This window comes from Rana temporaria, chromosome 13 (assembly GCF_905171775.1).
Source record: "Rana temporaria chromosome 13, aRanTem1.1, whole genome shotgun sequence".
Classification (NCBI taxonomy): Eukaryota; Metazoa; Chordata; class Amphibia; order Anura; family Ranidae; genus Rana; species Rana temporaria.
In genome coordinates, this window is record NC_053501.1 from 110,377,831 (window position 1) to 110,405,098 (window position 27,268).

At 46.8% G+C, this 27,268-nt stretch overlaps 2 protein-coding genes across 4 annotated transcripts in view; one reads left to right on the forward strand and one right to left on the reverse strand.

The window, feature by feature from the left end:
• GABPB2 (GA binding protein transcription factor subunit beta 2) overlaps positions 1–3,964 on the forward strand; it is a 16,324-nt gene extending 12,360 nt beyond the window's left edge. Inside the window, 1 exon segment of the mRNA XM_040332033.1 lies at positions 3,224–3,964. Within this exon segment, the coding sequence (XP_040187967.1) occupies positions 3,224–3,502 (279 nt within the window). The 3' untranslated portion in view covers positions 3,503–3,964.
• An 18,396-nt stretch (positions 3,965–22,360) lies between these two features.
• Positions 22,361–27,268, reverse strand: part of LOC120920272 (cortexin-3-like) — a 28,314-nt gene continuing 23,406 nt past the window's right edge. For all 3 annotated transcript variants that reach the window (XM_040332254.1, XM_040332253.1, XM_040332252.1), the window contains exon 2: positions 22,361–24,180. In XM_040332254.1, the coding sequence (XP_040188188.1) occupies positions 23,905–24,150 (246 nt within the window). In that variant the 5' untranslated portion in view covers positions 24,151–24,180 and the 3' untranslated portion in view covers positions 22,361–23,904. The remainder of the gene's footprint in view (positions 24,181–27,268) is intronic.

Genomic DNA, 27,268 nt, shown 5'->3' on the forward strand with positions numbered 1-27,268 from the left:
AAGTAAATGCATAATGGGCTAGTATGCATCTCATAGTAGCCCATTGGTGTGGCACTTACCTGCAAGCGAAGTCCACGCTGGTGGGCGTGGTCCATCTTCACCCCTCTTCGTTTCCGGGCCGGTGCACTCCGGCTTTGTGACTGGCTTGAAGTCGCGTGACGTCACTCCCGGGACGGTGACGGGCACGCTGCTGAAGAAACGGCACAATCGCGCTCTTTCTTCAGGTGCACATGCGCTGACGACGTCGGGCGAAAGCATATATGGCAAAATATCTCCTAAACTGTACAAAATTTAGGAGATATTTCCAGTACCTAAAGGTTGGCCTTATTAAGGCTTACTTGTAGGTAATAGTGGTATGTAAGGGTTTACAACCACTTTTAATACATGACCTTTTGTCTGTAGTCTGAGAACTAACATTTCCTGTGAAGAAACTACATATCCCACAGTCCCTGGGTTTCTCTGTTTTTAGTACTGTGCAGATGAGCGCTGAACAGTAATTGGATCTGACACAGACACAAACAGGCTGAGCAATTTAAAGGAAAAGTTCACTTTTTTGAAAGAAAAAAATAATTACACTTTGTTTGCAGGGTAAATGTGCATTTATTATTTTTTTTTTTCTCCAAGCAGTCTGCAGAGCATTGTACCCACCATCGGCAGATGCGGGTGCTATGTCAGACTCCTGCAGACAGCTGTCTAATACGGGCAGTAGAGCAGGAAGATCAACGTACTACGCAAGCGCTCACCCGTACTCCTCAGTGTATTGAGCCCTACAAGCCATCTGCCGCAATTCATTTGGGTGAGCTGGAGCACTGGTGGACCTGGTTTTGATTGTCCATCTTCTCATCTCTCCCCCAGTTGTGGCAGTACCACAGGAAGACGTCATAGAGGAAGTGGTAACAGAGGATGAACCTCTCCACTCAAGAGACTAAAAACGGAACATGTTTGAAAATAACACGGCCAGCAGCACGGTAAGAAACCTTTTGTAGGACTGAAAATTTATATTTGATGAGTCCCAAAACATAATAAGGGAGCAAAGTCATGTGTGGGTTTTTATTTTTATATAAATCCATAATATATATTTTTTAAACCACTTGAAAACTAAGCCTTTTTCGGACATTTGTTGCTTACAAGTTAAAATCTGTGTTTGGAATTTATTTTTGTGCTAGAAAATTACTTGGAACCCCAAACATATGTACTTTTCAGGTCTGAGCCCCCAACACACACCTCTTGTAATGAAAAATAAAACTTTACGTGACTCGTTGTGGCGCTGTGACGCTCTCCTCCTTTTTTGGATACTCCCTGCAGTCACTTCTCATCTCCAAGGATCCTTTTCTTTTTGCTACCATTCTATTCTGGGTGAGGTCTGTATGTATCTGTTCTCTCTCTGGAGGGGTGACTCAAGCTGTTGCTCTCTCCCCATGGTATTCTGTCATCTAGGGATCTTTTTATGTGTCGTTCTTTTCCTCCTCCTCTCGTTCTTGTTTTTTTTTTCCTCTCCCTCTGTCGTTCTTTTTCCTCTCCTCTCTGTCGTTCTTTTTCCTCCTCCTCTTGTCGTTCTTTTTTTCCCCTCCTCCTCTGTCGTTCTTTTTTCCCCTCCTCCTCTGTCGTTCTTTTTTCCCCTCCTCCTCTGTCGTTCTTTTTTTGCCCTCCTCCTCTGTCGTTCTTTTTTCCCCTCCTCCTCTGTCGTTCTTTTTTTCCCTCTCCTCCTCTGTCGTTCTTTTTTCCTCCTCCTCCTCCTCTGTCGTTCTTTTTTCCTCCTCCTCCTCTGTCGTTCTTTTTCCTCCTCCTCCTCTGTCGTTCTTTTTTCCTCCTCCTCCTCTGTCGTTCTTTTTTCCTCCTCCTCCTCTGTCGTTCTTTTTTCCTCCTCCTCCTCTGTCGTTCTTTTTTCCTCCTCCTCCTCTGTCGTTCTTTTTTTCCTCCTCCTCCTCTGTCGTTCTTTTTTCCTCCTCCTCCTCTGTCGTTCTTTTTTTCCCCTCCTCCTCTGTCGTTCTTTTTTTCCCCTCCTCCTTTGTCGTTCTTTTTTTCCCCTCCTCCTCTCTGTCGTTCTTTTTTTCCCCTCCTCCTCTGTCGTTCTTTTTTTCCCCTCCTCCTCTGTCGTTCTTTTTTTTCCCCTCCTCCTCTGTCGTTCTTTTTTTCCCCTCCTCCTCTGTCGTTCTTTTTTTCCCCTCCTCCTCTGTCGTTCTTTTTTTCCCCTCCTCCTCTGTCGTTCTTTTTTTCCCCTCCTCCTCTGTCGTTCTTTTTTTCCCCTCCTCCTCTGTCGTTCTTTTTTCCTCCTCCTCCTCTGTCGTTCTTTTTCCTCCTCTGTCGTTCTTTGCTATATAAAGAGACTTTTTTTTTTCCCTAAATGACATAAATGATAGTCTCTGTAGAGCCACCCTGTCAGTCGCCAATCGTCGGGCAGAGACTCGGAACAAAGCTTTGTCTATGTAAACAAGGCAGAGCTCTTCCATCTCTTCCCCTAGTAAAAGCGACACATACAGTACATATAAACACTGACTAGGCACACAGTTAACCCTTTAATTGCCCCAATGTTAACCCCTTCCCAGCCAGTGGCATGAAATTTTGGGACCGAAAATGAAGGATGCACTTGGCCGAAAACTAATACTGAAAATTGCAGCTTTTAAATTATATACATTTTATTATATTCCAATTTGTAAGGTAAGGTCAAGAAAAATGCAGTCTCTAGCCATCTCGTGTGTCGCGTCCTCGGCCTCTAGCCACCTCGTGTGTCGCTTCCTCGGCCTCTAGCCACCTCGTGTGTCGCTTCCTCGGCCTCTAGCCACCTCGTGTGTCGCTTCCTCGGCCTCTAGCCACCTCGTGTCGCTTCCTCGGCCTCTAGCCACCTCGTGTGTCGCGTCCTCTGCCTCTAGCCATCTCGTGTGTCGCGTCCTCTGCCTCTAGCCATCTCTTGTATCGCGTCCTCTGCCTCTAGCCATCTCGTGTGTCGCGTCCTCTGCCTCTAGCCATCTCGTGTGTCGCGTCCTCTGCCTCTAGCCATCTCGTGTGTCGCGTCCTCGGCCTCTAGCCTTCTCGTGTGTCGCGTCCTCGGCCTCTAGCCTTCTCATGTGTCGCGTCCTCGGCCTCTAGCCTTCTCGTGTGTCGCGTCCTCGGCCTCTAGCCTTCTCGTGTGTCGCGGCCCGGTCCAACCACTCGCATGGGGAAGACGCAAATCTGGGTGTTATCTCCGACACCATGCTTATAATTTTTCTATTTGTCTTTTTAGGCCGGCCGCCCTGATGATGCCACAAAAATGCTGCAACGACAGCTGCAAGAGGCCAACCTGCGAGCCAGCGAGTACAGGCAGCAGCTCCTGGCCAAGGAACAGGAAGCGGAGGGCTACCGGCTAAAGCTGGAAGACCTGGAAAGGCACGTGAACGGAGACGACACCACAGAAGTGATCATAGAGGGAGACACGTATATCGTGTCAACAGAGGAACTGGAGGGGACGGAGGTCACGGAGGTAGAGACAGTGGAACACCACAGTGACATTACCACGATGTGACGCGCGGCGGCCTTGTAAAAGGTCTCGGATGTACAGAACTTATTTTTTTGATTTTCTCGAGATGTCTCAGGAGAAGCTACAGGGATGGGCTGGAGATTTGGTGATCTGCTGTCCAATGTTGGAGGCCTCCTCGAAGTGCTGAAATCTTTCGACCTCTGTTCTCGATTGCTTCCATTCCAGGTGACCCAGCAGTCTTTGGGCTCTTAAGAAAAGTAATCGGTAGGTTGACCCTTTCAAGTTGGCCTGCCGCCGCCGCCACCACCGTGGGTATCTCAAAATGGGCGTATGATGGGGAGAACGTGAACCGTACCTTGCTTTTAAAATTGTTTTCTTGGGTCATAGCCGTGATAAAGTGTAGTGTGATAAAGTGTAGGGACTTGCGGTGCCACTCCGTGTGGATCTTAGACTTGGAGCTTCCAATTTTGCCCAAATGGAGGTTAATTTTCATGACTACAACCTGTACATTTTTTAAGCACCAGGCCTTGTGAGCATTGCATCTCAGTTCTAGGAGCCCGCACTTGTAATCTCCATGATTGCAAATTTACAGTGGAACCTCGGATTGCGAGTAACGCGGTTAATGAGCGTTTTTCGCAATATGAGCGCTGTATTTAAAAAAAAAAATCGTGACTCGGTTTGCAAGTGTTGTCTCAAAAAACGAGCAGGATTCAGGCCAAAGCTGTGTGCAGTACCGCTTTTGGCCTGAGGTGGGGGGGGGGCATCGGAAGCTGAACATCGCTGTTCGGAAAGGCCCGAGGACAGCACGGCTGACCTCGGCAAATCTCAGGTGCAAAGTCTTTCCGAGGTCAGCCGAAGTTTCCTTGGGCCTTTTCCGAGGCTCTCTGGCGCCCCACCCGCCTCTGGCCGAATACGGTATTGCATCCCATTGAAGTCAATGCGGAACAAATTATTTTAATTTCCATTGACTTCAATGGGGAAACTCTTTTGATATGCGAGTGCTTTGGATTACGAGCGTTCTCCTGGAACGGATTATGCTTGTAATCCGAGGTTCCACTGTATCGGAAACACATGGGGGTTTGTTTACAAACGATGATTGAAGAGGTCACTGCCTAAAACGGTGTATAGAAGATTGCCAGGAGGAAGGGAAGGCACCTTTATGCAGAAAAAGACATTGGGGGTGGAGGTAATAAAATTGGGGAGTGCAGAATCTGGTGCAGCTCTGCATGGTAGCCAATCGGCTTTGAGCTTGTTCAATTAAAGTAGAGTTCCACCCATTTAAAGTCAGTGGCTACAAACAGAGTAAGCTGCTGACTTTTAATAATCGGACACTCGCCTGTCCCACTGTCCAATGTTTCACTTTTGTCTGCGGCGCCAGCATTGCAAGTGTGTGTGTGTGTGTGTGTGTGTGTGTGTGTGTGTGTCTAGCTGTGGCTTCACAGCCGACTGCGTTGCGAATGGCCGGATGCGCACTGCGTTACGAATGGCCTGGTGTGCACTTCCTTTACGAATGGCCAGGCACGTGCTGGGCGTGCCGGGTGCACACTGTGTTAGGAATGGCCAGGCACGTGCTGGGCGTGCCGGGTGCACACTGTGTTAGGAATGGCCAGGCACGTGCTGGGCGTGCCGGGTGCACACTGTGTTAGGAATGGCCAGGCACGTGCTCGGCGTGCCGGGTGCACACTGTGTTAGGAATGGCCAGGCACGCGCCGGATGCGCACTGCATTACGAATGGCCGGGCACGCACTTCCTTTACAAATGGGCGTGTGCGCGCTTCCTTTACGAATGGCTGGGCACGTGCCGGGTGCGCACTGCGTTAGGAATGGCCGGGCATGTACTTCCTTTACAAATGGCCATGTGCGCACTTCCTTTACGAATGGCCGGGTGCGCACTGTGTTAGGAATGGCCAGGCACGTGCCGGGTGCACACTGTTAGGAATGGCCAGGCACGCGCCGGATGCACACTGCGTTACGAATGGCCGGGCACGCGCTTCCTTTACAAATGGGCGTGTGCGCGCTTCCTTTACGAATGGCCGGGCACGTGCCGGGTGCCCACTGCGTTAGGAATGGCCGGGCACGCACTTCCTTTACAAATGGGCGTGCGCACTTCATTTACGAATGGCCGGGTGCGCACTGCGTTAGGAATGGCCGGGTGATCTTCTGGGACCTGTGACGTGTCGCAGAAGATTGGAGGGGGGGGGGGGGGTGAAAATCTGTGGTGTACCAGGAGAGGAGGTCTGAGCTAGGTACCCCCCACCAAAAAAAAAATGACATGCCAAATGTGGTATGTTAAGGGGTGACGGATACTTAAAGCGGAAGTTCCATTTTTGAGTAGAGTTCCACTTTAAGCAAAAAAAAATGGAAGCTGATTGGTTTCTATGCCGAGCTGCACCAGATTTTTCACTCTCCAGTTTATTAGTAAAGCAGCCCCCCCCCCCCCCATAGTATATATAAAAAAAAAATTATGAAGCAACTTTTAAAGCATTTTTTTTCTATCTTTCTTGTTTAAAGGCCACATTTCTACTTTAATGCTGTTGCTACCTGTAGGGCAGATTCGCTTTAGGCAGCGGCTAAAAAAAAATATAAATCCGAAAATAATCCTCCGAAGTAGCTGAAGTCAATTCTGAGTGGATCTCCCTTCTGGTGAGCCCATTTTACTAATGGAGGGGCCGAGCGTGACAACTACAAGAAAACCTTCATGTCAATCTATCTGCTCATATTGTTCACTGCTACATAATCTCCTTTTCTTCTTTTTTTTTTTTTTGTTCTATTTTTGTTTTTGATTTTTTGCCTATTTTCTTTCTTTAAATTTTTTTCTTTTCTTCCTTTTTTTTTTTGTTTCGTTTTGTTTACCATATATGCTCCATTTTGACTTCCAGGATTGGCGGCAGGCTCACTTTAAAGTGCAATCCCCATAAATGTGAGGTTGGTATAGAGGCGCCCCCCAGAGACTTTCCAGTGTATTTTTTGTGGCTTCCAAAACCGCAAATCGTTTTTATTTTTTTCTTATTTTATACATGTTTATTACGAACTATAAACACATTTATTTATATATGTGAGACGGAGCATCAGATAGTTTATCGTGTACAGGATTTGTTTTTAAATTCTTTATTTTTTTTATTTTTTTCTCTCCCCCCAAAGTCTTTTGAAGTGGATCTGTATCTGAACTACTAGTGAATTATGGTCTACGTTGTACAGCTTTATTCATATTGAGCCCTACCATTGGGGGAGGGGGGGGGGAGATTTGCTTAGACTGGTGCACACAGAATCTGGTACAGCCAGTGGCGGACTGACCACTCATGGGGGCCCCGGGCAATAGAAGAATATGGGCCCCCCCCGGGCTTACAGATGGCCACCACGCCAGGCAGTGCAGAGGCGGGGAAGCTCAAATCTCGGGTTTTTCACATCAAAAACATGTCGGTTTCGGACATATCAGGGACAGATGTAAAAAAAACACAAATTTTTACATACTGAGCCTGATGGGGGGGGGGGGGGGCCTAGTGGCATGGGGCCCTCGGGCAATGCCCGAGAGCCCCAATGGTCAGTCCGCCCCTGGGTACAGCTGTGCATGGTAGCCGATCGGCTTCTAACTTCACCTTAGAAACCTAGAAGCTGATTGGTGCAGCTACACATAGTAACCAGATTCCCCCCCCCCCCAATAGCTTCCAGTATATGCTGACGGAGTATACCGCCGTGGCCGAAAATTTTGAGAATGACACAAATTTTAATTTTCACAAAGTCTGCCGCTTCAGTGTTTCTTTTTAGATCCTTTTTGTCAGATGTTACTATGGGATACTGAAGTATAATCACAAGCATTTCATAAGGGTCAGGCTTTTATTGACAATCACATTAAAAGAGAAGTATGGGGGGTTGTTTTTTTTGAGGGGGGGGGGGGGGGTTGCCTATTTATACTTGCCTAGGTGGATTCTGCATCTGTCCCTTGGCGCCTCTACACTGAGAACCGAGCGATCGAACATCACCTATGGCTCCGTTCTCATAGATCCCCCAGCGGAGAGCTGCTGACTGTCAATCAACATCTCTGCTGCTCCTCCATGCTAATTGGAGTGCCGACTGTCAATCGGCAGCTCTCCTCTCTGCTCCTCCTCCATGCTAACTGGAGTGCCGACTGTCAATCAGCAGCTCTCCTCTCTGCTCCTCCATGCTAATTGGAGGGGGGCTGGAGCGTCTCGCTGAGACGGCCATCAGTCCAGGCACCTGGTGGATCCAGACTTTATTGTCGGGATGACGCGGTGCCTGGACTGATTCCTGTGATGTCAGACCTTCAGTCCGCTCTCTGCTGAAAACGGGTCACAGGAGTGCAAAACGAACTTCACTCCTCTGACCCAGAGGAGAAGCCCAGCCAAACAAGCTCAGGCCACCCTTCTCCTTTCAAAAGGGATGTATGGGGTGTTTTTTATATATATATATATATATATATATATATATTCTAAGAATCTACTTGCCTAGGTTGTTGCTGCATCTGTCCCCCCCAGCGCCTCTAAAGCCTCGTACACACGATCGGATTTTCTGCAGGACTTTTGTACGAAGGGCATTGGCCAGGAACTTGTATTGCAAAAAATTGTCGGCCAACAAACGCAAAACGTGTTTTTTTCAGCTCTTTAGCGCCACCCTTTTGGCAACTTCTGCTAATGTTGTTGTGTTATGGTGAGCATTGCTTCTGAGCATGCGTGTTTGTACTTTGGAGCCGATGTCCTCACACCTTCCTGGTGGTGCCCCGATCCCGCAGCTGAATCAATTTGTAGGAGACGGTCCTGACGCTTGCTGGACTTTCTTGGGCGCCCTGAAGTCGTCTTCTTCACAAATGAATTTTTTTTTTTTTATGGGGATTAAGTTCATTTTCATGGCAGAGAGGGACTTTGCAATTCATCCGATCGCTCTTCTTCATAACATTCTGGACTATATGCAAATTGGCATCATAAAAAACGGAGCAGGCCTCGACAAAATCCAGGCACCCGGTCGCAATTGCGACAAGAAATTGTGACCTGGCACTCTGGGAATCTTAGGCCTGCAGAAGGCCGCAAAGCCGCGGCCCCAATTACCATCCGGTGCGGGCCCTCCGCGATCGCGCCGCGCCTTTGCGGCCTTCACAGAAGGAAGCTTAGGCCTGCAGAAGGCCGCAAAGACACAGCCTCAATTACTGGCCGGTGCAATCGCACTGCGGCCTTCACAGAAGGAAAGTTAGGCCTGCAGAAGGCCGCAAAGCCACGGCCTCAATTTCCGGCCGGCGCGGGCCCGCCGTGGCTTTGTGGCCTTCACAGAAGGAAGCTTAGGCCTGCAGAAGGCCGCAAAGCCGCGGCCCTCAATTACCGGCCGGCGCGGGCCAGCCGGTAATTGAGGCCGATCGCTTTTGCGGCCTTCTGCAGGCCTAAGCTTCCTTCTGTGATCTGGCGCCTTCTTGTGGTGGCCGTTGGCATTTCAAGTAGTTACATTACAAGTAGCAAAACAGCAGTTCTAATGTTTCATCTTTTTCCCTCTAATTAGAACCCCCGCAATGTGACCCCCCTCCTCATTATAATGTATTTATAATATCATGTTTCTGGATTGGCCGTGATTTGGATGTTTTAGACGCATGGAGTTATTTTATATATTTAGGGGACTTGTTGTTGAGTTGGAAAAAAAAAATGGCGCTCCATTCCATATTTGTTGCTCGCAGAATAACTTAAGGCTTCTTTTTTTTCTTTTTTCTTTTTTTCCCATTTTTATATATATTTAAAACATTTTTGTGCTGAAAGCACAGTGTCTATGTAGCCTTAGAGACAATGATAGAGGCCGGCACTTGGTAACGCAAAACATGAGCGAGAGAGGAGGAGGAGGCTCATGCTTTGTGTTACATTGGAAATTTATCGCTCACTTTCTGTGGTTTACAGGACATGAAGTGGTGGGAAATCTCCCCAATTTTACAGAGATGGCAAAAAGAAAAACGGACAGCAGTTTCAACCCTTCCCTACTAAATACCCCCCCCCCCCCCCCCCAAAAAAAAAGTTTGACTTTAGATATACCTGTAGGGTCGGCCCACCCAAAAGCCCATTTCATTAATGGGTGGAAGCTAGAGGAGGTCCTTGTATCTTCTTGCCAGGCCCTGTAGGCACCCCCCTTTCCTGTTGCATTCTTTCCATGTAGTACTCCTTCATACTGCCAGTGGGAGATGCTTGGAAGCCATTGGAGATGCCAGTGGGAGGCGCTTGGAAGCCATTGGAGATGCCAGTGGGAGGCGCTTGGAAGCCATTGGAGATGCCAGTGGGAGGCGCTTGGAAGCCATTGGAGATGCCAGTGGGAGGCGCTTGGAAGCCATTGGAGATGCCGGTGGGAGGCGCTTGGAAGCCATTGGAGATGCCGGTGGGAGGCGCTTGGAAGCCATTGGAGATGCTTGGAAGCCATTGGAGATGCCAGTGGGAGATGCTTGGAAGCCATTGGAGATGCCAGTGGGAGATGCTTGGAAGCCATTGGAGATGCTTGGAAGCCATTGGAGATGCCAGTGGGAGATGCTTGGAAGCCATTGGAGATGCCAGTGGGAGGCGCTTGGAAGCCATTGGAGATGCCAGTGGGAGGCGCTTGAAACCCATTGGTATAAAGATCCAGAGCCCACAGGTGACCATCTGTTGGAAGTCTAGTTCTGGGGCTTCTAACCATACTTTGTACCCTCCCCATGCTGGCTCCTTAGGCCCAAGGCTGTACATGTGTCCATGACTTCTGCTCAAGTCAGGATTAGGCCTCGCCCCTTCCTGGCACATGACGTTCCATTCCTGGCCATGGAGGCTCTTCTAAATGAAGTTCTGGCATGTCAGGTGACTCTTGGTTGGATAAATTGGCAGTAGGGTTGAAGACCCTGCTGGATCAGGCTCCTCCTGTGCTGGTCACATGACCAAAATCCTCGATCACTTTATCCCGGGGCGATCCGATCTGGTGCAGTAATTTTTTTTTCCGGTATTTCAACCTTTTCTGCATGCCTGTTGACCACAGCTTCAGTTTAAAGCAAAACTGACGTTCCGCTACAACAAACTGCGAGCATGCGCAGGAGTGACGTCATCCCGTGGCGGTCAGTGAAGATGGCCGAAGACTGTCGCACTGGAGGGACTGTTACTAAGGGGAGCATTGACTCCCCTTGGTTTTGTTTTAAGGCTCCAAAATTTTTTCTTTTGTATTTTTATATATTTTCCTTCTCCTTTTTTTTTTTTTTTTTTTGTCGTTTTTATTCTTTTTATTTTTTTTTTATTTTTATTTTTTTTCTCCATTGCTGTAATAAATCTCTGCTTGCCGTTCTTGCGAGGGCGTTGGCCGGCTCATTTTCTACTGAAAACCTGCCTTGGCCATAATTGGATCCTTTTTCACGACAATGGGACTGAGGCCCCCGAGGCGGAAAATAGATTGACACATCGATAACCCAAAACGGTATTAATGCCGAGCGCAGCAGAAAAAACAAAGCCCAGCGACTCGGAGCCGCGAGGTTACACCGCTTCTGACAAGAGTGTCTCCGAACGCCGCTCTTGTCGCCATGGCAGCCGACCTCGGCCCACTTAATATTCATTAAAAACCAGCGACGTTCGAAATCCAACGGCCCGTAGCAGCAGTCGCTCTTCATTAAGTCAACGTTAGATCTCCCCCCCCCTTGTTTCGAAAGCGGTGGCCTGCCGTTTTAAATTTATCTACGCTAAGTAGGAGGGGGGCGTAGGATGCTGTTAAGATGTGCTTGATATGTTCCATGTTTTAGGCGGGTGGGGCTCTCTGCCCCCCCTTTTTTTGGGGGGGAAACCTTGTATAAGAAAATTGAGTATAATTTCTCTTTTTATTTTATTTTTAGTTAGTTTAACCACTTGTTGCACACGTTGACCTCTTTCTGTGAAGGCCCGTGCCGGATGGTAATTGAGGCCGCGGCTTTGCGGGCTTCTACAGGCCTAAGCTTCCCGGGCGCCAGGTCACAATTGCGACCGGGCGCCCGGATTTTGTCGAGGCCTGCTCCGTTTTTATGATGCCAATTTGCATATAGGCCAGCTTCTGATCATTCGCAGGGACCAAGAGCCGTCTTTTCACAGCTCGCGCTCTGTGTTGGGAGCACAGAGTCGGCGCGCCCCTCGGCACTGAAACCTTGTTCACCCAGCCAAAAGCTAAATATATAAGCCGCACTCCAAAACTTGACTCTTCTCTCCTAGATTGCATTTCTCAATAGATAAAAACTGCATAAGTTGTCGCCGTCTATCTAAAACCACCAGTTCGACGCGTTTCACCACTGTTGGATTGCTCACCAGGATAGGAAACTTCCTGTATCCTGGAGGAAGACGTTAATGTATGCAGTTTTCTTCTTCTTTTTTAGGAATGAAATTTAGAGAGAAGAGCTAAGTTTTTGGAGCGCGGATTATGTTGATTGAGAATGGAGATGGGCAGTAGGGTAGCCAGCACCTGGGTCCTACGTGTAGGTTGAAGGGTGCAAGTCTGGAGCGGAGCCGTGGGTTTGGGTATTGCTCGCCCAACGATGCATGTGGGCATTCAAACTCTAGGCAGTCGGAACGGAATAACATTTTTAGGCCTAAAGATTAGTTAACAACCCCCAAATATTTTCTAAAAGCGGAGACCCTAGAGAATAAAATGGTAGCAGTTGTATCTTCAGTAAAAAATACACTAAAGTTTTTCTGTTTAGAGCATGCACACACAATATATTGACCAATTCTTTGGTAAAATCTAGGCCGGGCTCACATACGTGCAGCCGTGGTTTTCCAGCCTGGGGTCTGATGCATTTCTGTTCACCGGTTCAGGTCTGAATTTTTTTGCCTAAATAGCACCTTAAATGGACCCAAAAACACACAGGACCCTTTTGGAAACGGCACCGCGGCCGTCCCATTGAGAACTGGTCACACTCGCTGTGAAAACCGCATCCAAATTCGCACATCTGTGATTCCCTAACTTAAGGAAGTGGTTACATTGAGTAAAAAGATACAAAACATTGAGAAAAAAAGATACCAAAGCCTTAAAATTCTGCATACCTGTCAGATGGCGGAAAAACTTTGGTCCCCAAAAAAGATAATTCTTTATAAGCCTTTACAGGCCATCAATTTTTAGAGTATTATTGTGAATGAAGGTCCTAGAATTATTGGTCTCACTCAGACATTTGTGGGGACCCCCCCCCCATTATGTGACCCCATTAAATTACTTCAATCTCCTCTCTGATGGTTCTACTCCAGTGGTCCACTGAATCCGGATGCTTCCGTCTGTAGGGCTCATCCAAGCCCAATGTATATTGCTAGATGTATACGCCGCACTCCTGCAGCCCATGTACTAGATGAGACAAGGCGCCTCAGCCTAGGCGAATCCAGACCATGTACTGACGTGTTTCGTCCCACGAGGCTTAGTTCTAGAGGTACCCAATAGGTGTGACCCAATTGTCCCTTTCATAGTAGGCGCACATGGATTACATGTGAGGAATTTTAAAACTTTTTAATTCTATCTAAAGGCAAACTTTTTCATTTTGGATTGGGTTCAAATCCCTCTTGTTTCCTTTTTGCCATCTGTGGAGATTTTTTTCTTTGCTTTCTGTTCAATAACCACAACAAGAAATGACGGATATTCCCAAATTTTCTCAAATTAGGGAATTCACCAGAACTTGTGTCCCCATTAGGTTTCACTTCTCTTCCTGATCCAAAATTTGAGGTTTTCGTTTTTTTTTTTTTTTGTGGCGATAACACCAAGTAGAGAGGGTGCCAAAGGGGGGGCACAGACAGCAGTTAAACCTTCACAGGTGGTCTAAAGCTTCGTACACATGATCGGACTTTCTGCGGACAAAGCCTCTGACTTTTGTCTTGAAGGGCGTTGGCCGTGAACTTGTCTTGCGTAGAAATGGCAAAGAATTGTCGGTCAACAAACGCAAAACTACATGGTTGTTCAGCTCTTTAGCGCAACCCTTTGGGCAACTTCTGCTAATGTGTTATGCTGAGCATGCGTTTGGAGTTTTGTCCAAAGAACTTGTGTACACGCGCTCGGATAATCCGACAACGCACGCTTGTTGGACGATTTTAAAGCTTGTTATCCCACATTTTGTCCGTCGGAAAATCCGACACTTGTCCGATGGCGCGTACAAGCGGTCGGATTTTCCGACAACAGCCTGCCATCGCACAAGTCTCGTCTGATTATCCGATCGCGTGTACGAGGCTTTACCTCATATAATGGGCACGACGGGTCTTCTTTTTAATCAAACAATAGGTGCCTGTTAGAGTGTTGGAGGCTGATTTACTAAATCTGGTGCGGCTGTACATGGTAGCCAATCGGCTTCTAACTTCAGCTTGTTGAATTAAGCTTTGACAATAAAACCTGGAAGCTGATTGGTTTCTATGCAGAGCTGCACCAGATTTTGGCACTTTTAGTAAATCAACCCCCTTAATGCCTCTTGGACCCTAGTGAAGCTTATCAAGCATAGATGGTTCTTGATCAACTTCATCTCCTGGCAAGTGATGGCTCTGAACCTGGAAGTGATCCTTTGTCACTTCCATGTTCATCCGCTGGAGTGAAGATCGACAAATTGTCATTGGCTGAAACCCCCCCCCCCCCCCCTCCGCACTACTCGCTGACACCTGCCATACCCATTTTGGACCTGCAGGTGGGGCGGGGGAAGCTTGACCTGCAGGTGGGGCGGGGGAAGCTTGACCTGCAGGTGGGGCGGGGGAAGCTTGACGTGCACGGCGGGGGAAGCTTGACGTGCACGGCGGGGGAAGCTTGACGTGCACGGCGGGAAGCCCTTGGCTACCAGTTGCCTTTTATAAATGGCACTGGTAGACCAGTTGTTCATCTAATTATTATATTTTCGCCTTCCCTGTTTCCTTCCCTCATCATTTGTAAATAAAGCCTTTCTGTTTTCATTACGTACTTTTTTTGCATCAGGGGTCTAAAACTGTCGGCCATCCAGCGCTTTTGCGAAACCACAACTCCCATCATGCCTCTGCCTGAGGGAGTCATGCTTGTAATTGTGGCCCTTGCAATGCCTCATGGGACTTGTAGTTTCACAACAGCTGGAGGGTTGCTAGTTTAAAGACCCCTATTTTAGATGGTATCATCGCTGGGTCTCTGCTTTTTTTTTTTTTTAATGCAATGCTGGTGGGAGGAGCCAGCAGGGTGCTGTATACGTAGCTTCCTAAACATATCCCAGCACCCTACCTCAGTACTCCTCTCAAGAAGCCCTCAGCTCTGATGCAAATATCAAAATGCCTTTTGATGGGTGTGTTCCAGTCTGGAGAAGTGGGTGTGTTCCAGTCTGGAGAAGTGGGTGTGTTCCAGTCTGGAGAAGTGGGTGTGTTCCAGTCTGGAGAAGTGGGTGTGTTCCTAGGCAGGCTGTATATGCGTAGGTAAGGCCCACATGTGATGCTAAAGCCTCCGTGATTGAAGGAACTGAAATCCAATAAATGAAGGAGGCGGGGCCCAGGCCCAGTCAGGGGGGGGGAAAGGGGCTAGGTCAGGGATCCTCAAACTACGGCCCTCCAGCTGTTTGAACTACACATCCCATGAGGCATTGTAAAACTCTGACATGACCAGGCATGATGGGAATTGTAGTTCCTGAACAACTGGAGGGCCGTAGTTTGAAGACCCATGGGCTAGGTGATGCCGTACATCAGGGGTGTCAAACTGGCGGCCCTCCAGCTGTTCCGAAACTACAAGTCCCATCATGCCTCTGCCTGTGGGAGTCATGCTTGTAACTGTTAGCCTTGCAATGCCTCATGGGACTTGTAGTTTTGCAACAGCTGGAGGGCCGCCAGTTTGACACGCCTGATCCTCCACCCAGGAAATGAATGAGACGGGCTCTGGTTTTTTGGTTTGGCTTCTAATGCACATGGCGAGAAGCTCACAGTGTGCAGTGAAATTTAGAGGAAGCAAATTCAGTCCAGGAGATGAGCCGCTACAATGGTGCAAGACTGAAGGGCGCAAAAAAAAAAAATACTACAAAGTTTTGTCTGGTTGGTGTGAGTGACTTTTTTCTGGCTCCTTTGAAAAATGGCCTCCCTGCTCCGGGGGGGATCTGTGAGAAGTTTCCCCTCCCCCGCTCCTGTATATAGGCTTTATGCTTGTCCCGCTTAAAGACTTTTCTGCCTACAGCGAAAAACCAGACCATATTTATATGTTCACCCCTCTTGTAAAGTGTTACCTTTTTTTAAAGCTTTATGTACAGTAAGTTTAATTTTTATCTGAAATATTTTTGTAATATTTTTTTTTTTCCTTTGGAGAATGTTTTGGCTTTTTTTTTTATTTTAGTTTTTTGTTTGTTTTTGTTTATAAATGTGATATGATCAATATGTATGTTATTCATTTTTTTTTTCTACTAATTTGTAAAGATTTTTTATATTTTAATAAATGATTTATATTTTGAACTCTACCCTGTGTCCTTTTTTATTTATTTATTTTATTTTTGTGCGCTAAAAACAAAAATAGAAGAAATAAAATAGAACGACAATTTTGAAAAAAAAAAACAATATTTTTTGCTATAATAAATATCCCCAAAGAAGATTTTTGCGATTCGGCACTACGTCGCTTTAACTGACAATTGCGTGGCCGTGCGACGTGGCTCCCAAACAAAATTGGCGTCTTTTTTTTTTTTTTTTTTTTTTTTTTTTTTCCCACAAATAGAGATTTCTTTTGGTGGTATTTGATCACCTCTGCGGTTTTTATTTTTTGCGCTATATACAAAAATAGAGCGACAATTTTGAAAAAAATTCAATATTTTTTGCTATAATAAATATCCCCAAAGAAGATATATAAAAGGAAAAAAAAAATTTCCTCAGTTTAGGCCGATATTGCGATTTATTTATGTATTTATTTTATTTATTTTTTTTCCCCAAAAATATGTAGAATACATATCAGCCTAAACTGAGAATTTGTATATCTTCTTTGGGGATATTTATTATAGCAAAAAATATTAAATTTTTTTCAAAATTGTCGCTCTATTTTTGTTTATAGCGCAAAAAATAAAAACAGCAGAGGTGATCAAATGCCACCAAAAGAAAGCTCTATTTTTGGAAAAAAAAAATCACAATAAGTGTTTATCGATTGGTTTGCGCAAAATGTATGACGTTTACAAAATAGGGCATTTTTTATTTTATTTTTTTTTTCTCATGACTGCGACATTATGGCGGACACATCGGCCAATTTTGACACGTTTTTGGGACCATTGTCATTTTCAAAACGAAAAAGTGCTATAAAAATGCACTGATTACTGTGAAAATGACAATTGCAGTTTAGGAGTTAACCACTAGGGGGCGCTGTAGTGGTTATGTGTGACCTCATATGTGTTTCTAACTGTAGGGGGGGCGGTGCTGGACGTGTGACGTCAGTGATCGTCTTCCCTATATCAGGGAACAGACGATCAATGACACTGCCACTGGGAAGAACGGGGAAGGTGAGTTTACACACACCGCTCCTGTGACCGATCGCTGGACACTAGCGGCGATCGGTGCCCGCGGCCACAGAGTCTCCGACCGGGTCGCAGGCGACCCACGGCTGGGCTCTTAAAGAGGACGTACAGGCAATGCTGTATCCTGCCCTAGGCCAACAAGGCCCAGGCCAGCACTTTGCATGGGGGCAGCACAGACAGTGTCCCCACGGCTTGCACTACACTGTTAGGCAAATTAGTTTAGCGCCCCCATTAATCGGCCACACCCCCGAATACATTGCCCCCCCCCCCCCCCAGGCCATCTGAACTAGTGTCCCCACTTGAAAATTTCCGGGTGGGTCTTAAACTGCAAGGGGTGTGGCCTTGACAGGAAGGGGTGGGTCATATTTAAATTAGGGGGTGCACGAGTTTAGTCAGGCCTAAGGCAGCACAAAACCTAAATACATCCCTGCGTACAAGTACGTGCTTGTGCCCAGCCGTGCCATTCTGCCGACGTATATCGGCGCGAAGGGGTACTTAAGTGGTTAAATGTCCGTTTTTTTTTTTATTTTTTTTTTTTTAACCACTTAAGCCCCGGACCAATATGCAGCCTAAAGACCCAAGGTGTTTTTACAGTTCGGGACTGCGTCGCTTTAACAGACAATTGCGCGGTCGTGCGACGTGGCTCCCAAACAAAATTGGCGTCCTTTTTTCCCCACAAATAGAGCTTTCTTTTGGTGGTATTTGATCACATCTGCGGTTTTTAGTTTTTGCGCTATAAACAAAAATAGAGCGACAATTTTGAAAAAAAAGCAATATTTTTTACTTTTTGCTGTAATAAATATCCCCCAAAAACATATATAAAAACATTTTTTTTCCTCAGTTTAGGCCGATACGTATTCTTCTACCTATTTTTTAGTAAAAAAAAATCGCAATAAGCGTTTATCGATTGGTTTGCGCAAAATTTATAGTGTTTACAAAATAGGGGATAGTTTTATTGCATTTTTATTTATTTTTTTTTTTTTACTACTAATGGCGGCGATCAGCAATTTTTTTCGTGACTGCGACATTATGGCGGACACTTTGGACAATTTTGACACATTTTTGGGACCATTGTCATTTTCACAGCAAAAAATGCATTTAAATTGCATTCTTTATTGTGAAAATGACAGTTGCAGTTTGGGAGTTAACCACAGGGGGCGCTGTAGGAGTTAGGGTTCACCTAGTGTGTGTTTACAACTGTTTGGGGGTGTGGCTGTAGGAATGACGTCATCGATCGTGTCTTCCCTATAAAGGGAATGACGCGATCGATGCGCCGACACAGTGAAGCACGGGGAAGCCGTGTTTACACACGGCTCTCCCCGTTCTTCAGCTCCGGGGAGCGATCGCGACGGAGCGGCTATAAACAAATAGCCGCGCCGTGGTCCCGGATCGCTCCCCGAGCGGACCCGACCCCCGCATGTAGCGGGGGGGGTCCCGATCGGACCCCCCACCCGCTTATAGGCGAGGACGTACGTGTACGCCCATGTGCCTGTACGTGCCATATTGTGGACGTATATGTACATGCGGGGGTCGGGAACTGGTTAATTTCTTCTGAGAAATCCTCACTTCCTGTTCTTCTGTCTGTAACTCCACACAGTAATGCAAGGCTTTCTCCCTGGTGTGGAGAAAGCCTCTTGAGGGGGGTGAGCAGGAGTGTCAGGATGCCCACTAATATACAGCGCCTTTCGCTATCTGCAAAGTAGAGAGTGTCCTGACACTCCTGTTCGCCCCCTAAGAGGCTTTCTCCACACCAGGGAGAAAGCCTTGCATTACTGTGTGGCGTTAGACAGAAGAACAGGAAGTGAGGGTTTCTCAGAAGAAATAAGGACATTTAAAAGCAAAATGGAAGGATGAGGTAAGTGAAGAAAGGACTGCACTACGGTAAAGGAAGCGATTTAGGGATTTTTTTTTTTTTACCTTTACGACCCCTTTAATTTTTAAGGCCTCTAGCCCACTGGGGGGGCCAAATGCTTCTGGGGGACCTCTCCTGTGGATGGAGAACTGAATCCATCTTGCATTACCTTTTTTAATGAAACAAGAAGCAGGGAGATCCTTGCACTGCAGATCCTCAGGTACAGATTTCCTACCACCAAGAATGGATGGAGGAAGCACCAGACCTTTACAATGATGGAAGAAGAAGCATGGAGATCCTTGCACTGCAGGTCCTCAGGTAAAGCCACCCCCCATCATATCCAGCAAGGAGGGATAGAGGAAGCACAGAGCCACACAATGGAAGGAGGATTAGGTGACGATCCCTTGCACTGTAGGTCCTCAAGAACAGCTTCCCCCAAGAGAACAATAAGCAGCAAAGTAGTGACCTTACCAAATATCGCTCCAAATCGCATAGAGAATAGGAGTGCCTAGGCACAGGAAGTATGCTGCTCTTTCTCAGGAGGAATTAAAGACCAATAGGTCTTGTGTTAAGGTAGTGCCTAGGCACCATTGGGATATTATCTTTCATGCTGTGTCCTCTAGGGGTCCTGGTGATAAGGTCACCTGTCTTTGTCCCTCATATGCCCCATATTCAGCTTTCATCCAAAGATATGCCCTGCAGTACTTAATTTCTGCCACTAGATGTGCTCAGATGTGATGGCCAGCATCCTGCGTTCAACCCAGTTTCTCTGAGCCCACCATCCCTGTGCTGAGTTCTCAGATTTGTACACCCGCTGTGCCCATTATGAGGGGTTCCCACCATCCCTGTGCTGAGTTCCCGGGTCTGCCCACCTGCTGTGCCCATTATGAGGGGTTCCCACCATCCCTGTGCTGAGTTCTCAGATTTGTACAGCTGCTGTGCCCATTATGAGGGGTTCCCACCACCCCTATCCTTTGTTCCCGGTTCTGTACACCTGCTGTGCCCATAATAAAGGGTTTCCACCATCCCTGTGCTCAGTTTCCATGTCTGCACACCTGCTGTGCCCATTATAAGAGGTTCCCACTATCCCTGCTACATTTATTGTATTTGGTGGAGAATGCGGGCAGCACTGTGGCCACCATCCCTGTGCTGAGTTCTCAGATTTGTACACCTGCTGTGCCCATTTTGAGGGGTTCCCACCATCCCTGTGCTGAGTTCCCGGGTCTGTACACCCGCTGTGCCCATTATGAGGGGTTCCCACCATCCCTGTGCTGAGTTCCCGGGTATGTACACCTGCTGTGCCCATTATGAGGGGTTCTCCAAGGAGATCCTGATTGCTTGCTCTGGGTCTCTAGGCTTCTTTGGCCGTTGCGTTGTTTCACAACCCTGGAGACGTCTCTATTAATTTAATTGTGTGTTCTGTTATAATGACGAATGCTCAGTAGACTTGTATAGGGATGACATCATCTACATAATTTTCCCTGATCCAAGCCGCCACTAGGCGTGTCCCCCCTCCCATTGCCTCCCTCCTCCGAAAAACATAAACTTGCACCGCTTCGGCAATCTGAGCATGACTTCTTAACAAAAAGACTCTTTTCTCTTAAAAAAAAAAAAACCCTGTCGACTGAGCGTTGCCCGCGTGCTCCACCACTTTCTGATGTCTGTAGCCAGCTGGAAGCAACGTTTAGACTGGATGTGTTTGTTGCGCATCAGTTGGTCCATGGCTCAGGGGGAGGGTGGGCGTGGTCTACGAGGAGTTTCTGCTGCGTTGTTTTGTCTAAGATGCGAATCACCTGGTTACCTGTTACCATGGAAACCAAAATGCAAATTGCGGCTCGGTTGCTGTCTGCGTTCAGATTTTTTTTTTACACAAGGTAATGGACACACTGTTGCCATGCTGCTATAATTTTTTTTTTTAAAGTGCCTCTACTATGTTCTAAGGAGTACAGAAAGAGGGCAGCTGATGGAATCACGTGATCATTTGTGAACTGCCACCATCATTAAAGGGCATCTCCTGCAAGAACATGTGTAATGCAGCGCACGTGTCACTACCCAACCTTGCTGTACTTTATGGCTGCATACTGTGGTGCCAACATCGTCCTGCAGGCTCTGTGCCACTACTCTACCCTCTTATTTAGCACAATCCTGCAGGCTCTGTGCCACTGCCCCACCCCCTTTAGCACAATGCTGTGGGATTTGTTTCTTGGCCCCACCCTTTTTAGCAAAATCATGTGGACTTTGTGCCACTGCCCCACCCTCTTTGGGGGCAACACAGTGGCTTACCTTGCAACACTGGGGTCCTCAGTTGGAATCTCAGCCAGGACACCTGCTGTACCCAATATCAAGGTTTTTCCCGGTCTGTACAACTGCTGTGTATATTATGAGGGGTTCCCAACATCCCTGCTGTACCCAATATCAAGGTTTTCCCGGTCTGTACAACTGCTGTGCCCATTATGAGGGGCTCCCACCATTCCTGCACTTAATTCCCATGTCTGCACACCTGCTGTGCTCATTATGAGGGGTTCCCACCATCCCTATACTGAGTTCCCGGGTCTGTACACCTGCTGTGTATATTATAAGGGGTTCCCACCATCCCTGTACTAAGTATGTACACCTGCTTTGCTCATTATGAGGGGCTCCCACCATCCCTGCTCAGAGATCCCAGGTCTGTTCACCTGCTGTGCTCATTAAGAAGGGTTCCCACCATCCCTGCTCAAAGTTCCTAAGGCTGCACACCTGCTGTGCCTATTGTGAGGGGTTCCCTATTCTGAGTTCCCGGGTCTGTACACCTGCTGTGTGTATTATGAGGGGTTCCCACCATCCCTGCACTGAGTTCTCAGGTCTTTACACCTGCTGTGCTCAATATGAGGGATTCCCACCTTCCCTGTGAGGGGTTCCCACCTTCCCTGCTCAGAGTTCCCGGGTCTGTACACCTGCTGTGCCCAGTGTGAGGGTTCCCACCATCCCTGTGCTGAGTTCCTGGGTCTGTACACCTGCTGTGCCCAATATGGGGAGTTCCCACCATCATTGCTGCATTTATTTTATATGATGGAGAATGCAGGCAACACAGTGGCCTTATTGGTTAGTAGTTATGTCTTGCAACACTGGGGTCCTCAGTTGGAATCCTAGTCAGGACTCCTGCTCTGCCCATTATGAGGGGTTCCCACCATCTCTGTGCTGAGTTCCCAGGTCTGTACACCTGCTGTGCCCATTATGAGGGGTTCCCACCATCCCTGTGCTGAGTTCCCGGGTCTGTACACCTGCTGTGCCCATTATGAGGGGTTCTCACCATCCCTGTGCTGAGTTCCTGGGTCTGCCCACCTGCTGTGCCCATTATGAAGGGTTTCCACCACCCCTATCCTTTGTTCCCGGTTCTGTACACCTGCTGTGCCTATAATGAAGGGTTTCCACCATCCCTGTGCTCAGTTTCCATGTCTGCACACCTGCTGTGCCCATTATAAGAGGTTCCCACTATCCCTGCTACATTTTTTGTATTTGGTGGAGAATGCGGGCAGCACAGTGGCTTATCGGTTATCGCTTATGCCTTGCAGAATCAGTTGGAATCCTGGCCCAGACACCTATCTGCATACAATTTGGACATTCTCCCCCATGATCTTTGCCTGCTGTAGATACCACAAAAATAAAAAGGCTTTACGGTTCAAAAACTTCACTTTTATTTCTTAGGTCTTGCACACAGAAATGGCTGAAACACAACAGCTACTAAGCAGACACTTTTCGGGGCACTGGTATCAACAAGTGATGGTCTTCCTTGATGAAATACTCCATACCTTTTAGCTGCACATGTTGCTTGCACATCGCACTTTCTTCCCACAAGTCTGGCTCATACATTTCAACGGAAAAAAAAAAAAACTTTCTAAAATGTGCTCCTCAGTTTCCATGGAGACCAGAGATCTCATCTTCTTCTTTTTTTTCCCCCGTTGTCGAGACGCACCTGTGTCTTTGGCACAGAGCAGGCAGGCAGTAAATCGTGGATCATTGCTGGCAGTGACAAATTGGTCCTCTTCGGCCTACTCTTTAGCATTTACTGCAGATAGCGAGGATGTCTACCGACACCTTGACAAAAATAAAAAAACACCATGCCTTCTGGGGGATTAAATCTGGCTTCCCCCAAAAAGGGAGACGTGCTTTAATCTACAATTTGTGCTTTTTTCTTTTTTTCATTAACGACGTCCACGCCGACCACCTATGACGAGCCACCATGGACGCCTCCCTCGGAATGTTTCGGCCAAGAATTAAAAATGGCCTCTGGTCCCTTTTCGTTGTTGCTTTTTTTTATTTTTTACCCCCTTGGTCATGACAGCAATGAGGTGATGAAGTTCTGGTTAAAGCGATACAATTCACTCGTGTGCTCGCAACTACTCACATCGAAACGACGACTTGATACGTTGACGACGCTCAAAGCATCGGTAAAAAGACTTTCAGAATCGGCTGCGGATATTTTTCGGCAAAGTTTTAGGTCCTAGGGTAATCTGGCTAAAAAGCCTTTTCCCGACTCTCACGGATGTAAAAAGGTAACATTTATTTTTTTGATCAAGGCAACTTTTTGGCCAACTGGCAATTTTTTTCGACAGTTTCCCATCCCACGGGAAAACATTTTAAAACGCTGTAGTTTGTCTCCTTTTTTGACATCACATCGGTCTAAAAATTTAAGACTGAGGTATTTTTTTTTGTTGATTCGGTAGTAGTAGTAATAGTACCAGTTAAATCGAAGGACAAATTTCCTCGCACTGACAAAAAAAATTGAACTGTCCCTTCGTTTTTGATGTCTCAACACGCACCTACAATATCGATAAGACACACACACTACACACAACAGAGAACGACGAGAGTTACAGCAAAGGGCTCAGTCCACAAAGCCCTGGCGTAGGCTGGCACCAAAAGTGCGATTGTTGAGGCTTTATTTCTTTTTTTTTTTCTTTTGATTTTGTATTGGCAGAATTAGTTTCACTTTTTTTTTTTCACTTAGACTGGAGCATAGCATCGGTTACAAAGCTTCGCAGTCAATGTAAACATCACACACAAATAGGCTTTAAGGATACAAAATAGCAAACCCAAACTGCCCGTCCCCACCGTTCCCCGTTCCCCCCCCCCCAAAGGTGATTTTTCCCGAAGGCCACCAGTGAAAGTTGGGATCATAGTTTTGAATCCCATAGTTTGGGATCAGATCCCAACGTCAGGCCCAGCGGTAATCGAAGGTGTCCTTCTCCATGTAGTCAGTCCATGTTGAAGAGGGCATGCTGCGGTAGGGATCAAGAAGGATCCTAAAGCATCGGATGATGAGAAGGCCCAAGAAGATGAAGAGCAGGAACACGAGGACGAAGGCAGCCTTTTGCTCTAAAGTCAGGGAGCTGACGGGAAGAGCGGAGCCAGAAGTCGACATGGTTGTGCTCAAAAGTTCCCCGGTCATTGTTAGAAGCATTTTGGCACCGATTGTCCTCCGACTCACAACCTGTGGAGAGAAACAATATGAGAAAATAGGTCTTACTTTATGGAAATGGTGTTAGGATCCCTAACGTACACATTTTTTTTTTCTGACCATGGCAGTGGTGGAGGTAACTGGTGGGTGGGGAGAAGGTCAGGGCTCTAGTTATGAAGTCCAGGACCTTCATGAGGTCCATCAACCATCAGTTGGTTGATGGACCTCATGAAGGTCCTGGACTGCTCAACTCCTAGGCCTCGTACAGACGAGCAGACATGTCCGATGAAAACGGTCCGCGGACCGTTTTCATCGGACATGTCTGCTGGGTGAATTTGGTCTGATGTGTGTACACACCATCAGACCAAATTCCACGCGGACAGAGAACGCGGTACGTAGACGACACCGACGTTCTCTGACGCGGAAGGTCAATGCTTCCACGCATGCGTCGAATCAATTCGACGCATGCTCAGGATTTCGGGCCGCTGGTTATACGTCATAACCAGCGGACATGTCCGATGAGTCATACTGACCATCGGACATGTCTGACGGACATGGTTCCAGCGGACAAGTTTCTTAGCATGCTAAGAAACTTTTGTCTGCTGGAAACCTGTCCGCTCGGCCAGGAATCCGGTCTGCTAGGCCCTACACACGGTCGGACATGTCCGCGGAAACTGGTCCGCGGACCAGTTTCAGCAGACATGTTCGGTCGTGTGTACGAGGCCCTAGAGGTCTGGGGCAAAGTGTTGATACCCTAGATTGGTGCCTTCTGTATGTGCGCCACGAGGAAGGAAGAGTCATCCAAAGGAAAATTTGCATTCAGCCTAAAAAAATCTGCCAAAATTTGCTTAAATCTCCCCAAACAAATGGCTGTAATATTATATCAAAGCACCAACTACAATTTGAAACCACATTTTCCTGTGTACAACTCTTCACTTGAGGTGCCCCCCACAGCACACATACAGAAGAATCCTTAATGTTGCCTTCAACAGAAGTGAGACAATTATTGGCCTGTTTTTGCTTACCCTCCTGCCCACCCTTTGTCCCAGGCCTGGTAATAGTACATCCATCACTTTACAATATTAAAGGGAGACAATACAGTAACATTACAATAAAATACAAGAGTATTAAAAGGACCCGGCTCAGAAGAGCTTACAATCTAATAGAGTGGGGCAGATGCAACACAAGATTATAACTGTGGCGAATGAGCTGATGGAAGTAGTAAAGATTAGTTGGAGTGCGTGATAGGCTTTCCTGAAGAGTTGAGTTTTCAGGGATAGCCTGAAGGCAGCTAGAGTAAGAGATCGCCGGACAGATTGAGGTAGAGAGTTCCAGAGGATGGGAGAGGCTCTGGAGAAGGCCTGGAGACGAGCATGGGAGGAGGAGACAAGGGAGCTTGAGAGCAGGAGGTCTTGAGAGGAGCGGAGAAGGCGGTTTGGGTGATAATTGGAGACAACATTCTTCTAAAGACCACTAGACACAATTACATGCTGCTGCAAGAGACTACTGATTTACCACAGCAGATTACAAGAGACCACCAACATGATTCAAAAGACTACTAGAGAATACTAACAATAAATAAAAGGCTCCTAAAGACCATCAATATTGTTCTAAAGACTACTGGACACCACTAACATGCTGCAAGAGACTACTAGAGACCACCAACATACTGTAGGAGATTACAAGAGACCACCAACATGATGCAAGAGACTACTAGAGAACATTAGCGTTAAATAAATAAAAATACTAGAGACCATCAACATACTGCTGAGACTGCTAGGGACCACCAACATCCTTCTAAAGACTAACAGACACCACCAACAGTCCAAAAGAGACTACTGACACACTGCATGAGATTACAAGAGACCACCAACAGGATGTAAAAGACTACTAGAGAACATTAGTGTTGAATAAAAAAAAATACTAGAGACCATCAACATACTGCTGAGACTGCTAGGGACCACCAACATCCTTCTAAAGAGGAACAGAAACCACCAACAGTCCAAAAGAGACTACTGACATACTGCAGGAGATTACAAGAGACCACCAACATGATTCAAGAGACTACTAGAGAACATTAGTGTTGAATAAACAAAAAATACTAGAGACCATCAACATACTGCTGAGACTGCTAGGGACCACCAACCTTCTTCTAAAGACTAACAGACACCACCAACAGTCTAAAAGAGACTACTGACACACTGCAGGAGATTACAAGAGGTCACCAACAGGATGTAAAAGACTACTAGAAAACATTAGTGTTGAATAAAAAAAAATACTAGAGACCATCAACATACTGCTGAGACTGCTAGGGACCACCAATTTTCTTCTAAAGACTAACATACACCACCAACAGTCTAAAAGAGACTACTGACACACTGCAGGAGATTACAAGAGGCCCCCAACAGGATGTAAAAGACTACTAGAGAACATTAGTGTTGATTAAAAAAAAATACTAGAGACCATAAACATATTGCTGAAACTGCTAGGGACCACCAACTTTCTTCTAAAGACTAACAGACACCACCAACAGTCTTAAAGAGACCACTGACACACTGCAGGAGATTACAAGAGACCACCAACATGATTCAAGAGACTACTAGAGAACATTAGTGTTGAATAAAAAAAATACTAGAGACCAATAACATACTGCTGAGACCTCTAGGGACCACCAACATCCTTCTAAAGACTAACAGACACCACCAGCAGTCTAAAAGAGACTACTGACATACTACAGGTGATGACAAGAGACCACCAACATGATGCAAGAGACTACTAGAGAACATTAGTGTTGAATAAACAAAAAATACTAGAGACCATCAACATACTGCTGAGACTGCTAGGGACCACCAACATCCTTCTAAAGACTAACAGACACCACCAACAGTCTAAAAGAGACTACTGACACACTGCAGGAGATTACAAGAGGCCACCAACATGATGTAAAAGACTACTAGACATCACCAAAAGAGACTACCGACATACAGCAGGAGATTACAAGAGGCCACCAACAGGATGCAGAGACTACTAGAGAACATTAGTGTTGAATAAAAAAAAATACTAGAGACCATCAACATACTGCTGAGACTGCTAGGGACCACCAACATCCTTCTAAATACTA